The 15830-nt window shown below is 39.0% G+C and overlaps 1 protein-coding gene across 1 annotated transcript in view; it reads left to right on the top strand.

The window, feature by feature from the left end:
• Positions 1–15830, top strand: part of CDC5L (cell division cycle 5 like) — a 64960-nt gene that overhangs the window by 24064 nt on the left and 25066 nt on the right. Inside the window, 3 exon segments of the mRNA NM_001261272.1 lie at positions 1501–1645; positions 3603–3791; positions 13027–13175. Coding sequence (NP_001248201.1) covers positions 1501–1645; positions 3603–3791; positions 13027–13175 — 483 coding nt within the window.

Below are 15830 nucleotides of genomic sequence, written 5' to 3'. Positions count from 1 at the left end.
GATGTGTGCCACCATGACTGGCTAATTTTTTATTTTTTGTAGAGAGGTGGGTCTTGCCATATTATCCATGCTGGCCTTAAACTCCTAGGCTCAAACTGTCCTCCCTTTGCCTCTCTCACAAAGTATTGGGATTACAGGCGTGAGTCACCACGCCTGGCCCTTTTAGTCTTTTCTAGTGAAAAATTTTGTTTTTATTAAGATGAAATTAAAAGAAAAAACTACTGATCCTTTCACTTGATGGGATAGATACACTTTTATAAAATCTTTATGTTTTAGAAGATAGCAGATTTTCCCTATTTCTTGAGAATTTTAGTTTCTTTAAATCTCATATCTGAATATTGTAGGGAAAGTATTTTATGGTTGTCAAGGATTTTTAAAAGTTTTCTGCTCTGTTGACCTTTAATTTCTGTTGATATGAATTGTTACAAAACAACAGCTATCGGCCATTGTAAAATAGGATTTTCTTAGATGTACTCCATTGTATTTATTCCTCAAATTAGGACTTTGCTTTAGGTAGGCTGTACAAGTAAAGAGACGGAACAGGAAAACTATTGATTTGGAAGGAGTACTAAGTGGGGGAGGCAAGAAAGACGCAGAAGGGGAGGAGGTATTCCTGGAGCTTTGAAAGACTGCTTCGAGCCTGTCTTTAGGCGTCTTAATCATGTTTAGATGTTGCTTGTCAGTATTAAAACAGCCTTTTTAAAAAACTTGTGAATTTTAAGAATCATGACAATTTAGTAAGTTTTAAAGGGAAATTTAAATACTATATTTTAATATTATTTCTTTCATACACATTGTCCTTTTTACATACTTGTCATACTTTTTCCTATGTGCACACACATTTTCATTGAATGTTCATAATATAGGAATAGTTTTTCTTTTGACATTATGTGGAATGTTTTGCTTATCACAGTCTTCATACTTATATGTTTTAATATTTAGTACTTCAATTACTTAGGGTATGTTATTAATAATTTTATTGCTATTCTGAGTTTGCTTTTATCTTGAATATAGTAAGTAATGGTGTAGGGGACCACTTAATGCATATTGTTTTTGCCTTTTTTTAGTTCTTTTCTTTTCTTTTCTTTTTTTTTTTTGAGATGGAGTCTTTCTCTATCGCCCAGGCTGGAGTATAGTGGCAGGATCTCAGCTCACTGCAACCTCCACCTCCCAGGTTCTAGTGATTCCCCTGCCTCAGCCTCCGAGTAGCTGGGATTACAGGCACACGCCACTACGCCTGGCTAATTTTTGTATTTTTAGTAGAGACGAGATTTCGCCATGTTGGCCTGGCTGGTCTCGCACTCCTGACCTCAGGTAATCCACCCACCTTGGCCTCCCAAAGTGTTGGGATTACAGGCGTGAGCCCCTGCACCCGGCTTTTTTAGTTATTTTCTTAGAAATGAGGTTGGTTTGTTCAAAGGGTATGAGTATTTGTATGAATTTTAATGTTTTTGCCTATATGTAACTTACAAATGTCTTTTCTACCTTGATCCATGACAGTGAAAAAGAAGGAAGAGATAGAAAAAAAGACAAACAGCATTTGAAAAGGAAAAAAGAATCTGATTTACCATCAGCTATTCTTCAAACTAGTGGTGTTTCTGAATTTACTAAAAAGAGAAGCAAACTAGTACTTCCTGCCCCTCAGGTAATCTGATAAAAGCAAATTTTTCACTATGTGAATTTATATGCTTATATCATTTATTCAGCAAATGTTTGAAGGCCTGTGTGCCAGGTTTGTGCTGGATGCTCTTAAGAAATTCACAGTTTAATGGGTAAGACACACATAAAAACAAGTAATTGTGGGCTGGCTGCGGTGGCTCACGCCTGTTATTTTAGCACTTTGGGAGACCAGGATGGGCAGATAACCTGAGGTCAGGAGTTCAAGACAACAGGAGTTCCTGCCCAGTGTGGTGAAACCCTGTCTCTACTGAAAATACAAAAATTAGCTGGGCGTGGTGGCACACACCTGTAATCCCAGCTACTCAGGAGGCTGAGGCGGGAGAATCACTGGAACCCTGGAGGTGGAGGTCGCAGTGAGCCAAGATCGTGCCTCCGCACTCCAGCCTGGGTGACAGAGTGAGACTCTGTCTAAAAAAAAAAAAAAAGAAAAAGAAAAACCCACAAGTAATTGTGATATAGTATGATAAGATAGCTTCAGCTTCTCTGTATAAATTATTGTATCAGGTCTTAAACTGCTCATATGATGGTTTGGTAAGTAATCGTCAGCTCTTAACATTTTGTCAACAGGTTAGGATTTTAGGCTTCTTTTTTGTAGCTGACAAGGGTAAAGGTGTGGTTTGGCTTTGTGGACTTTAAGCTACCTTCTCCCAGGGAGTGTTTTGTTGTGTTTTGCTTGTCTTTTTTGAGACAACAGTTACGAAAATCAATGTAGGAGTTGTGGAGAAAAGATACAAACATTCTTTCATTCAGCTTGTTACAGGCTGTTTTCTTTTTACTTATTCTAGTTGATCAGAAACATGGGACCTTAGAGTAACCTTTTTTTTTTTTTAATGAAACTGAGTCTCGCTCTGTCGCCAGGTTGGAGTACAGTGGCGCCATCTAGGCTCACTGCAACCTCTGCCTTCCGGGTTCGAGTGATTCTCCTGCCTCAGTCTTCTAAGTAGCTGGGACTACAGGCGTGCGCCACCATGCCCAGCTAATTTTTGTGTTTTTAGTAGAGACAGGGTTTCACCATATTGGCCAGGATGGTCTCGATTTCTTGACCTCATGATCTACTTGCCTCGGCCTCCCAAAGTGCTGGGATTACAGGTGTGAGCCACTGTGCCTAGCTAACCTTCTTTTTTTTCTGTTTTGAGTAGTACAGCTTTGTAGAATTGGACAGATTTAATGGTGCAGAAGAAAGGACTTAGGAGACCAGAAGAACTCTTTCCCCCTGTGAGCACATTGGCTGCATCAACACAAGATTCTTGGGCATAAACTAATTTTGTCGTATCCTGACATTCCTAGTGGGGATATTTATTAAATTGAAATTTTGTCTTTAATTTTTTTCTTAGTACACCTTAGGATATTTATTTTGGTAAAATTACTAACACAACACCTTTAGATTTTCTTAGGGATCTTGTGGCTCACTGGAGTATTTCTGTGTGATATTTTAATTGGTTTTCAGTCTTCCTCCTCCAATTTTGTATAAATACTGCTATTTTACATTCTTGGTACATTGATACGTTGATTTGAAAGAATTTCAGTATAGAGATACAGCCTTTGTAGCTTGATTTTATATCAAATGTGAATTTTCCCCTCACATTCTGTAAGGAAGACTTTCTAAAGCTATATTATGGAAACTTTCAAAGCCACAAAAAAGATGAGTACTACCGAGAACCCCTGATACTAATCACACAGCTTTAGCAATTCGTTTTTCTGGAATGTGGAAATTTAAAGATGTGTCAGCTCTCAGTTAAAATAGGGTTTTTTTTTTTTTTTTTTTTTAAAAGACAGTTTTGCTGTGTTGCCCAGGTTGGTCCCGAACTCCTGGGCTCAAACAGTTTGCCCTCCTCGGCCTCCCAGAGTGTTGGGATTACAAGTGTGAGCCACTGTGCCCGGCCTCAGTTAAAATGTTGCTTACTATAATTGTGTCCTTTTAGATTTCAGATGCAGAACTCCAGGAAGTTGTAAAAGTAGGCCAAGCGAGTGAAATTGCACGTCAAACTGCCGAGGAATCTGGCATAACAAACTCTGCTTCCAGTACACTTTTGTCTGAGTACAATGTCACCAACAACAGCATTGCTCTTAGAACACCACGAACACCAGCTTCCCAGGACAGAATTCTGCAGGTAAGGTGTCACGTAGTAGAATGAGCCTTTTACTTTGTTTATTGTCCTTAGAAGTATCATGCAGGAGAACTAAGTGGTTTGGTTGTGTTTCTTTTAGTGTAAATGGTTTGAAACTGAGTCCTGAATGCATAGATCTTGCAACATTTCTGTAGTAGAGAAGCTAAATAGATTCAGCAATAAGTTTTATTTTCTCATTTATTAATTTGTAACTTTTTGAAGCCAACCCTTTTACCTTCATTAGTCTTTTGTACCTGTTAGTAAAGCATAGTTTTGTAAAATTTCACATTGCCTACCAATCCTAGGAAGAAAGAAATACTTCCTTGCATTTCTGTACTTAGCTTCGCATAGTGTGCCTGCAATTCTGCTTTCTTCCCTCTCTCTAACACATGGGGTAGACACAGCTTTATGTGTTCCCAGGGTATCTGTATACCAGAGAATATCCAAACCTACAAAACATAGTTGGGTCTTTTGGTACTCTTACATCTCATTTCCTCGTCTCTGATAGGAATATAATTTTAAGGTTTTGATTCAAGGCAAACGGTTGTGTAAGGCTTAGCAAGAAAAACAGTTGTGCCCCTCATCTATAGAGGTACTTGTTACAACCCTTTGTTTTACTTTCACCGTTTAAGATCTTTGTTACTCGTTGACCATTTTCAGTTTTGGGCATTATCTGTTGTTTTTCCATATATAATTTGACATTTGGCTTTCACACCCTCTGTGTCCGTCATGCATACGTTTTCTGTTCCCCTATTGTCTGTTATAATTTGGTTAGCTTTATATTCTTGGTTTATCTTACGACTCTTGTAAATCCTATTCATTGCTAAACCATGAATTACCTTATAATTTGTATAAGTTATACAAATATGTAATACTCTTACATATAGTATGTAATCTATAGCATACCATTTTGCTTTGCAGTATAGTATTTTGTTTTTCTTGGAGTTAATACTTGTTTTATTCAGTTGCTAAGTTTTTTGACTAAGCCCTAATTCAACTCTAGACTACCCTGGCTGTGTCCGTTTTCTCTAACCTGTACTGACTTCAGATATTCTTATCTCTTTGAAGAAGCCTTTCTTAGAACTTCCGAATGTTCTTGCCTGGAGTGATTTTTCTTCAGGGCTTGTTTATGGCTTGTTCTTTTGATTTCCCTTCACTGTCACCCTAGAGAGTCCCTTGGATCACGTCTTTTCGGGCTCCCATGCCTTTGGCTGTCTTGGTTTACTCCCTTGTTCAATGAAGATTATCATTCAGTAGCTTTCAGAGAAAGGGTTCATAGGAGGTAGTTTTTTTTATTAGTTTTTTTCATTGATAAGGAAAAATTGTATCTATGGTGTACAGTATGATGTTTTGATATATATATACCTTATGGAATGGCTAAGTCAAGCTGTTTAACATGTACATTACTTTACGTATTTATCATTTTTTTGTGGTAAGAACACTTAAAATCTACCCTTAGCAATGTTCAAATGTACAGTATACTGTTATTCACTATAATTACTGCAATGTATAATCTCTTGAACTTATTTCTCCTCTCTTACTGAAATTTTGTGTCCTTTGACAGACATCTCCCTGGTTCCCTCATCCCTCAGCCTTTAGTAACCACCATTTTACTCTTTTTCTGTGAGTTTGACTTTTTTAGATCCAAAATAAGTAACATTTGTTACAAATAAGTAAAATTTGTCTTTCTGTATCTGGCTTATTTCACTTAATGTAACGTCCTTCAGTTTCATGCATCTTGTCACAAATGACAGGATTTCTTTTTTAAGGCTGAAAAGTATTTTATTGTGTTTATATACAACATATTTTTTAATTCATTTTTCCATTGATGGACCCGTAGGTTGTTTGCAGAGGTAGAATTTTTCAAGATCTTGTGTATCTGTCAATTACTAATCTACCGTCTTGATTGATAGTATAACTGGGTATAGAATCCCATATTGCAGTGGTTTTTGTTCACAGTGTTGAAGGTAGCGCTGCAGGGTCTTCTGGCTTCCACTGTTGCTCTTGAGACCTCCCATACTGTTCAGTTTGTTAAAAGGAAACCTAGTTTTTTCTTTTCTGGAAACTTATATTATCTTACATGATTTATGATGCATGTTTCTTGGTGTAGGTCTTTTTCAACCACTGTGGATATTTTTATTCCGGAGACTCCTGGCCTTCAATTTTGTAAAATTATTTTGAATTAAAATTTTTTTCTCCCTTTCGTTGATCTCTTTATGAACCTCCAAGTTTTCTATTAATTCCTCTGCAGTTTTCTATCTTACTGATTTTGATTTATTTGTAGGAGGTTTTCTCAATTTTTTCTTTATTTGGTTTTTAATTTACTATCATATATGTAATGTTTAAGTGCTTTTTAAAATTTTGTTTGGTATTTTTTTTTTTTACCATCTCTTATTTCATGAGTATCTTATGTCTCTGAGGCTGTTAATGATGGTTTTGTTTTTACAAGTTTTCTTTTCCTTGCATAGTTTCTAAGTTTTTTGTTTTGTTTCCTTTCTGTCTTTCCTGATGGATATTTCCTCAAATGTCTGGTGCTCTTTGCCTGTGTCTGGAAGTGGGTGGGGGGCAATCACAAGCTGATTGGAAACTCTCTGGTTGTGGGTAGGGCTCTTTGACTCTTGGCTTCCCTGGAGACTGATATGGCTGGGATGTTTCATTGGGGAAATTCTTGATGTCAGTGTTAGTCCTTTTGGGTCAATGTTAGTTCTTTTTGCTTAGGTTAGATTCCTCAGAGAAGTAATTTCCAGTCTCCTATCTACAGGGTATAAGGTTGGCCAGCCTCTGGGGAAAAAGTTGGGGAAAAAGGCTGGATGTCTCCAATCTAAAATAAAAACTTCTGCTTCATTTCTCTATTTTCATAGTGATAATTTTGCTCTTAACTCTTGGTATTCTCTGGTTTAGAAATCTTTTTTGTACTGTCTTCAGAGAGTAAAGCCCCTCTGTCTTTTGTAAATCCTGAGAGACAGAGAGAGGGGAGGGGTGTATGTGTGAGACTAAAAATCTTATAGATGTTGTTTTTTATTATCACTCTCCCTTTTCTTCTCTTTTTATATTGTTTCATGAAAGTTTACGAATTTATGGCACACTAGTTATTAACCAGCTCAAGGCTTTGAGGAGGTCTGAACATACGGTTTCTCAAGTAAATAAGTAAAATATCTAGCATATCAGAAGCTTTAAAAACGATAATGTGATCTTGCATTTATTTCCTTGGACTCTGAACACAAGTAAGGAATGTGTTCTCGGGTGTTCAAGGCCAGGTAAAGTGTCAGATAAGCCTGTTCAGGCAGGCTGGGAAAGTTTAGAAAACCTAACCACTCACAGAGGAAACATGGAGGGAACTAAACAATCCAGAATACAGACAGGAATCCACTTAAATGATATAGACCTGTTAATAACAGGGGGCAATAATGGCTATAGATATTGTAAGAATCCCACTAGCCATCTCCTCCTGGTGGCCCTGAAGTGATGGAGATGCTTCTGATAGAGGCTCTGTCAGTGTTACGTGGCTTAGTATTGCTTGTGCGTGTGTAGCACTTATCCAGCCCTTTCATTAAAATACAGAGCGTGCTTTCCTGATTCTGTCGCTTTATCCACGCCTCAGCCTTTCAGATGTCTCCACTTCTCTGACAGATAGGAATAACCTGTTCCCCATTTTTTTTTTTTGAGACGGGGTCTCACTCGCATCTCCCAGGCTGGAGTGCAGTGGCACAATCATGGCCACTGTGCCCAGCCAGTTTTTTTACTTCTAGTAGAGACAGGGTTTCGGCATATTGCCCCAGGCTGGTCTCGAATTCCTGGGTTTAAGTGATTTGCCCGCCTTGGCCTCTCAGAATGCTGGGATTACAGGCATGAGACACTGCACCTGACCCCTGCTTTTTTCAGTGGTGCTGTTTGAAGAAGTTTGCAAGTGTGATTATTCACACTTGAAATTAAAAAAAATACATAGTTTTTTAAATTTTGGGAAAAAATTACATTTTACAGTAATATAAGGGACATTTAATGGAACTCCTTTCATGGTTTTTAAAGTTTTATTGAGATATCATTCTTACAGAATTCACCCATTTTTACTGTATTTATCGAGTTGTATAGCCATCACCACAGTCAATTTTAGAATAATTTTATCATCCAGAAAAAAAACCCCTACCCATTCCCCGTTCCCCTCAAACCTGCCAAGTTTTTAGGCACCCATTAATCTACTTTGTATCTCTATAGAGTTCCCTATTCTGCACATATATGTAAATGAAATCATATAATATGTGATGTTTTGTGACTGGCTTTTTTCACTTTGCATAATATCGTCAGGGTTCATCCATGTTGTAGCTTGTATCAGTACTACATTCCTTTTTGTCGTTGCGTAATGTTCCATTGTATGAATATACCATGTTTTGTTTATCCACTTGTCAGCTGGTGGACAGTTGGGTTGTTTCTACCTTTAGACTGTTAGGAATAATGCTTTGAACAGATGCTTGTGTGGACATGTTTTTTTCCTTTCTCTTGCGTATATACCTAGGAGTGGAATTGCTGGGTCCTGTGGTAACTATGTTTAACTTTATGAGGAGCTGCCAGACTGTTTTCCAAAGTCGCTGCACCATTTTATTTATTTATTTTTGAGACATGGTCTTGCTTTGTTGCCCAGGCTGGAGTGCAGTGGTACAATCATGGCTCACTGCAACCTTGACCTCCTGGGCTCAAGCGATCCTCCCAACCTGGCCTCCCGAGTAGCTGGTACTACAGGCATGCACCACAAGGCCCAATTAATTTTCTAATTTTTTGTAGAGATGGGCGTCTCACTGTGTTGCCCAGGCTGGTCTTGAACTCCTGACCTCAAGAACCTCAAGTGATCCTTCTGTGCCTCAGCCTCCCAAAACGGTGGGATTACAGGCATAAGCCACCGTGCCTAGCCCGTTGTACATTTTTATTAGGAATGTATAAGGGTTCTGATTCTTTACATCCTCACCAACACTTGTTTTCTGTCTTTTTGATTATAGCTTTCTTGTAATCAAACAGATCCTAGTTGTGAAGTGGTATCTTGTGTTTTTGATTTGCATTTCCCTAATAGCTAATGACATTTCGTGTGCTTATTGGTCATTTTTATATCTTTGTTGTTGTTATTGAGACAGGGTCTCACTCTGTCACACAGGCTGGAGTGCAGTGGCGCTATTGTGGCTCACTGCAGACTCAACTTCTCAGGTTCAAGCAGCCCTCCCACCACAGCCTCTCAAGTAGCTGGGGCTACAGGTGTGCATCACTATGCCTGGCTAATTTTTTATTTTTGTAGAGATGGAATCTCACTATGTTGTCCAGGCTAGTCTTGAAGACCTGGGTTCAAGCGATCCTCCCACCTTGGCCTCCCAAAACGTTGGGATTACAGGTGTGAGCCACTGTGCCTGGCCTGGCTTGTGTGTGTGTGTGTGTGTGTGTGTGTGTATATCTATTTTTTTTTAGAAATGGCTATTCATATTCTTTACCCATTTTTAAATTGGGTTATCTTTTTTTTTTAATTAAAAAAATTTTTTTGTAGCAACAAGGTCTTGCTTGTGTTGCCTAGGCTAGTTTTGAATTCCTGGCTTCAAGATTCTCCCACTTGAGCCTCCCAAAGTGCTAGAATTATATACGTGAACCATTGCACCTGACTGGGTTTTTAATAATGTAAGAGTTCTTTGTATATTCTGGATATAAGTACCTTATCTGATATAACTTGCAGATGTTTCCTCTCATTTTGTAGGTTGTGTTTTCACTTTCTTGATGTTCTCATTTGCAGTACAGAAGGTTTAAATTTTCATGAGGTATAGTTTAGCTGTCTTTTTCTTTTTTGCTTATGCATTTAATCTTACCCAAGAAATTCTTTCCAACCCTGGGTCATGAAGAGTTACTCCCATGCTTTTTCTTCGGATTTTATAGTTTTAGTGCTTACGTTCAGGTCTGTGATCCATTTTGAGTTAGTTTTTGTATGTACTATTAGGTATGGCTCTACCTTCATTCTTGGGCATGTGGATATCCAGTTTTCCTAACACAATTTGTTAAGACTGTTCTTTTCCCATTGTATGGTCTTATGAGCAGTCCTTAAAAAAGTCAATTGACCATTAATGTAAGAGTTTATTTCTGGACTCTCAATTCTGTCTCACCGATCTGTTATCTATCCTGTGCCAGTACCACACTGTCTTAATTCCTGTAGCCTTGTAGTATCCTTCTGTGTTTTTAATACAGGCTTTTTAACTGATTGTTAAAGAATATTGAAGTAATGAGTGAATGTTAACTGAAAGAGTAGTAGTTATTTTGAAAAAGCACAAAACAGGTTTAGAACCTGAGCCATATACAGTAAGTTTGGGGCTTGTAACTTTGGATTCCTCTTCTAAAAGATGTGGGGGAACTTATATATTTGTTGGAATTAGGGTTAGCTGTAACAGAAAACCTCTAACAGTGGCCTAAATAGAATAGAGATTTATTTCTGTTTCATGTTCTAAATGTTGAGAGATAAATCAAATGGGCTTGTGTGGCACTCCCTGGTGTCAGGGACCTGGGCACCTGCTTTTTTGTCCTCCCGCGTGTCAGGTTTCTCTTCTTAGTTTCTCCTTGTGGCAGGTACAGTCGCTGCAGGGCCAGCCATCATGTTTGCATATAGCCTGTAAGAAGGAGGAAAAAGGGCACACCCTTTCCCTTCTTAAGAACACATCTCTTGTACACATCATTCTGTCTGTCTTGCTGACCAGAACTTAGACACACATGTCCTAGCTACTGGGACATGGGATATTTGTTCTGGGTAGCTAGGTGCCGGTTAAGAATTGAGGCTTCTGTTACTATGGAGGAAGAGAATGGGTGCTTGGTGACAAGGAGAAGTCTCTGCCACAGTAAAATAAATATCTACTAGTGAAAATGATTATGATTGGTTGAAGCCCTTTGGAACCTCTAAGATGAACTGACAGAAGTTGAGATTTAGTCTAGTCTGTGACATATTTTTATGTAAAATTTTGATAAATTTAGTTTTCACTTTGTGAGCTTTTATTGGTTCAGTGTCTCTGTTCTATGTGTGATAAAGGTGGTACCTCTGGCTGCTGTTGTGTGTAGCTAGGGATAAGAGGAATTTTGCTTCTCTCTGTTGGCCTCCTCTGATCTAGTCTAGGATACATCAGTCAAGATTTAATTAAGGAAACAGAACCACTATGAAAATCATGGAATAAGGAATTTGTTAGAGGAATTAGTCCCATATACAGTTATGAGAAAAGCAGGGCATTAAAGGTCTGAAAAGGAGCGTTAAAGATCGGAGAAAGGTCACCAGCCCTGGTGTGGGGTGAGTCCTAGCTTATAGGGAAATCTGGAGGCTAGGCATGGAAGTCTGGAGGGTTGTTGGCTCTTTGTCACTACTGTTTCTGTGAGTTTGAAGCAGAAGTCTGGTCACCAGGGCTGCCTATAAAGGAGGAGAATTGGATATATGGAGCAGTGGGGTGCAAGGACACACTGAAACTCGCCAGCTCCTCTGCAAGTCTGTCACTACCTCTAACCAATGACGGCCATCAGAGCATAGTGGTTGCTACTTCACCTCTGTCACCTCTGCTTCTCCTTCTGCCTCTACCTCTGTTTTACTTTTGATGAACTCTAACTCGGTACCAAGAGGGAAGAGGATTCTGGGAAACATCCCAGTGTAACCAGGTCGACACAGGATAATTCACCACATAGGAGATAGCTCTCAAATGCCCCGGCATTTTACTGGACCAAACTCCCCCACTCCTTAGCCACACCATTTTTGGGAGTGTTGCCTATTTGTAATTTTGGCACATATGATATGTCACATGTCACCCACTCTTCCAGGAATATATACTTTTGCTATTTGATTCTTATTTCTTCTCTTTCCTGTGCAGAAGTTCTAAGCCTACATATGTTTCTTTCTAGTAAATGCTTTATATTTGGAATAGCAAAAAGGACACACACAGGGCCTTTGATAATGTAAAATTCAAGGTTTTTTTTTTTCATGAGTGAAGATATACAGAATAACGGAATTAAGTCTTGCTCTGGTTATTTTCATTTTGCCTTGAAATTTAGTGGTTTAGTGCATTTTACTATGCTTATGACTTCTGTGAGTCAGGGATTCAGACAGGGCACAGAAGGAGTGGTTCGTCTGTGCTCCGTGATGTCTAGGGCCTTAGTAAGGAGGACTCAGCAGTTCTGTGTGATTTGATGGAGAGGGGATAGAGTCATTTGGAGGTGTTGTCTTTCCATGTCTGGTGGTTGATGCTGGCTGTTGGTTGGGTGGGTCCTCAGCTGGGAATGTGGAGTGAATCTGCATGTGGTCTTTCCATGTGGCTTGGGCTTTCTCATAGTGTGGTGGTCTCAGAACAGTTGAACTTCTCACATGGTGTCTCAGGGCTCCAGTGTGAATGTGGTGGGAAGCTGCGTAATTTTTTCTAAACTAACCTTGGAGGTCAAGCATTGTCACTTTTGTTGTATTCTGTTGGTTACAGGTGAATCACAAGCCCACCTAGATTTATGGGGAGGGAATATAGACCCAACCTCTTGATGGAAGGAGTATTGTGGTTGGATTTTAAGAACATGAAACATGAGAGAGAAGGTTGTGACCATCTTTGGAAAATAAACTCTGCCACAGGCCCTAAGTTGGACATTAAGAGATTTATGGGTACAAAGATAGCACTGAGGACGGCGTTACAATAGAGGGACTAAAGAGAACATGGGCAGTTCTGCCTGAAGAGATCAGGCAAGACTTCTGAAAGGGACCTGACCCCCACAAGTTGTTTTCTTGTGCAGTGGAAAGGTTGCTTGGGAGTATCTTAAGTTTCAGTAGAAGAAACAGACCTCAGAGACACTAATGAAGACTGGATAGAGAATTCAGTGGTGAAGCCAGACTAAAACCCAGGCATTCAGACATTTGGCCTAAGCTCACACTGGGAAATTTGAATTCTTATATTTCACGATTATAGAGAGGTTTGGCACAGGTAATAGGAGAAGTTTTTGGGTAATAGTAATTTCATATGTGAGGCCACAAAAGTGCACCTCTACACATAAAACTTTATTTGATATATAAAACTTCTGATGTGATGTGTTAGATTGATAGAAGGAATGGAAACATTGAAATCTGACATGACTGGTATTCATTTTCTCTGTTGGTTTTCATTGAGAAAATGAGTAAGAATTCTGCCTGCTTCAAGATTTATATAGTAGGACCAGAAGAGATTCTGCAAGCCTGTCTAAACTGTTAACCGTGCTTCTTTGCCTGCTTGTTTATCAGGAAGCCCAGAACCTCATGGCCCTCACCAATGTGGACACCCCATTAAAAGGTGGACTTAATACCCCGTTGCATGAGAGTGACTTCTCAGGTGTAACTCCACAGCGGCAGGTTGTACAGACTCCAAACACAGTTCTCTCTACTCCATTCAGGTATTGTAAATGAACATGTTTTTTATTTTAGAAAAACATGAATTCAAGGACTTAGCATGTTTGCTTTAGTAATGTTTATGGAGAGCTAATACTTATTGTGTTGAGTTTTCCTCTTTGATTTCTTCTTCACAGTAATAAATGATAGTGTCTGGGAAATGGTTAAATACTGTGGAGTGCCTCTCCCTTTTTTTTTTTTAAAGATGGAGTCTCGCTCTGCCACCCAGGCTGGAGTGCAGTAGCACGATCTCAGCTTACGGAACCTATCTGCCTCCCGGGTTCAAGCGATTCTCATGCCTCAGCCTCCCAAGTAGCTGGGATTACAGGCGTCTGCCACCACACCTGTCTAATTGGAGTGTCCTTTTGCAAAACTTCGGATCCTATCACGTTATTTTTGAATACTTTGTGTTTGATTTTAGAGTAGATTGATTCATTTTTAATGATTACTTTGTGAATTTTATTAAAATTGTAATCCTTTTATGTATTGCTTTCCCTCCAGCATTTTATTATGAAAATTTCAGGCATTTAGAAAGGTTGAAAGAATGTGTGGAAGTTATCAGTATTGAAATGGAGTCACTTAATGTTACATTTTAATGAAAAAGGAACCCTCATGCATATATGCCCATGACAGAAATTATTCCAGGGATCTTCTGAAAACCACACAAATTCCAGATAAGTTGCTTCTGTGAAGATGTTGCCCTACCAACAGCCAGTACAGGTTGAGCATCCCAAATCTGAAAATCCAGAAGGCTCCAAAATCCAAATTTTTTTTTTTTGAGACGGAGTTTCGCTCTTGTTGCCCAGACTAGAGTGCAATGGTGTGAACTTGGCTCATCACAACCTCTGCCTCCTAGGTTCAAGCAATTCTCCTGCCTCGGGCTCCCGAGTAGCTGGGATTACAGTCTTGCGCCGCTGTGCCCGGCTAATTTTGTATTTTTAGTAGAGATGGGGTTTCTCCATGATGGTCAGGCTGGTCTCGAACTCCTGACCTCAGGTAATCCACCCACCTCAGCCTCCCAAAGTGCTGGCATTACAGGTTTGAGCCACTGTGCCCGGCCTAAATCCAGACTTTTTGAGCACCAATATGACACTCAAAGGAAATGCGCATTGAAACGTTTCAGATTTCAAATTTCCTGATTTGCCATGCTCAACCAGTAAGTATAATGGAATTATCCCCAAATCTGAAAAAAAATCCCGTATCTAAAACTCTTCTGGTCCCCCATTTCAGATAAAGGATACTGTTATGTATACCGGCAATGAAAACAAATGCCACCTCCTGTGATTAAGTCCCTGTAACCAATGGTCTTTGTTTCAAAACAGTTTACGTAGACTCCTCCCTTGTATCTTTAAAAACTTCTCCTTGCCCCAGCACTCTCAGGTATACCTATGGTCTGTTATAGCACACATATCCCACATTGTAATCCCTTGCTGTTCCCAAATAAACTCTGTTTTGGAGACCCAGTCTCTCACCTGTTGAAGTTGACAAATGGTAAAGTGAACATCCATATACCTACCACTTAGATTCTAAGATCGTTAATATTTTACTGTATCTGCTTTATTGCATATCCATCCACCAATCCATCATATTTTTTAATGAGTTTCAAAGTAACTTGCAGATATCAGTTTGCTTGATCCCTAAACACTTCCACATGCATTAACTGGAATTCAGTATTTCTTTATAACTCTTTTGCTTAGTTTTAAGCTGCTGTTTTTTAAGAAGAATCTTTAAAATACAAATGTTATGGAAGCATGTAGTAGTAAAATGGAATTGGAACTTACAGTGGTTGGATATATTTGGGGTTTACTTTGAATTTTAAGTGTTAAGATATGTCCTCCTACTGGTTATTTAGTAGAGAAAGCACTTCAGGCTATTACAGGTGTCATGACAGCAGAACCAAGAAGCATTGACAGCCAGTCGTAGACATTTAACACTTCTTGAGTGTCTTATAAGAGAGCCTAATACCTCACTTCCTATGTTTAGTTGGCCCTCTGTATCTGAGGGTTCCACATTTGTGGATTCAACCAACTGTGGATAAAAAATATTCTAAAAAACTCAGTACAACAATAAAAAATAACACAAATAAAAATACAATATAACAACAATTTATATAGCGTTTACATTGTATTGGGTATTATAAGTAACCTAGAGATGATTTAAAAGTACATGGGAAGGTGTGCATACGTTATATGCAAATACGATGCCGTTTTGTATCAGGGACTTGAGTGTCTGCAGATTTTGGTCCTGGAACTAATCCGCCGATCCCCTGTGAATACTTAGGGACAACTGTATGTCTTGTCTCTCACCTCGATTGTAAAATCCTTGGGGGCGGGAACCATGTCTTATGTGATAACACCTTACTTACCAGGAATAGCTGTCTGGCAGCGTCACCATTCTGCAACACACCAATATACAGGAAATAGGCAACCAGGGGAAAAAAAGGCTTTGAATATTTAAAGTATAGGTTGCTGCAGATTCTGTGGATCTTATTCCTAGGAGAATCTCTTAGGCCTCCCTCAGGAACTTACTCATGTTTACATGTGATTCCAAAAGTGTGGTGTTTGGTTTCTAAACAAAATGTAAAAGGAGGAACTATTTAAAGTGTGTACTTTGGTAATAATGACAGTGACAATGATGTGAGAACCAACAGCTTGATAGGG

The sequence above is a fragment of the Macaca mulatta genome, chromosome 4, assembly GCF_049350105.2.
Source record: "Macaca mulatta isolate MMU2019108-1 chromosome 4, T2T-MMU8v2.0, whole genome shotgun sequence".
NCBI classification, from domain to species: domain Eukaryota; kingdom Metazoa; phylum Chordata; class Mammalia; order Primates; family Cercopithecidae; genus Macaca; species Macaca mulatta.
Note: the sequence above shows the minus strand (reverse complement) of the source record. Positions and strands in the feature narration are given on the sequence as shown.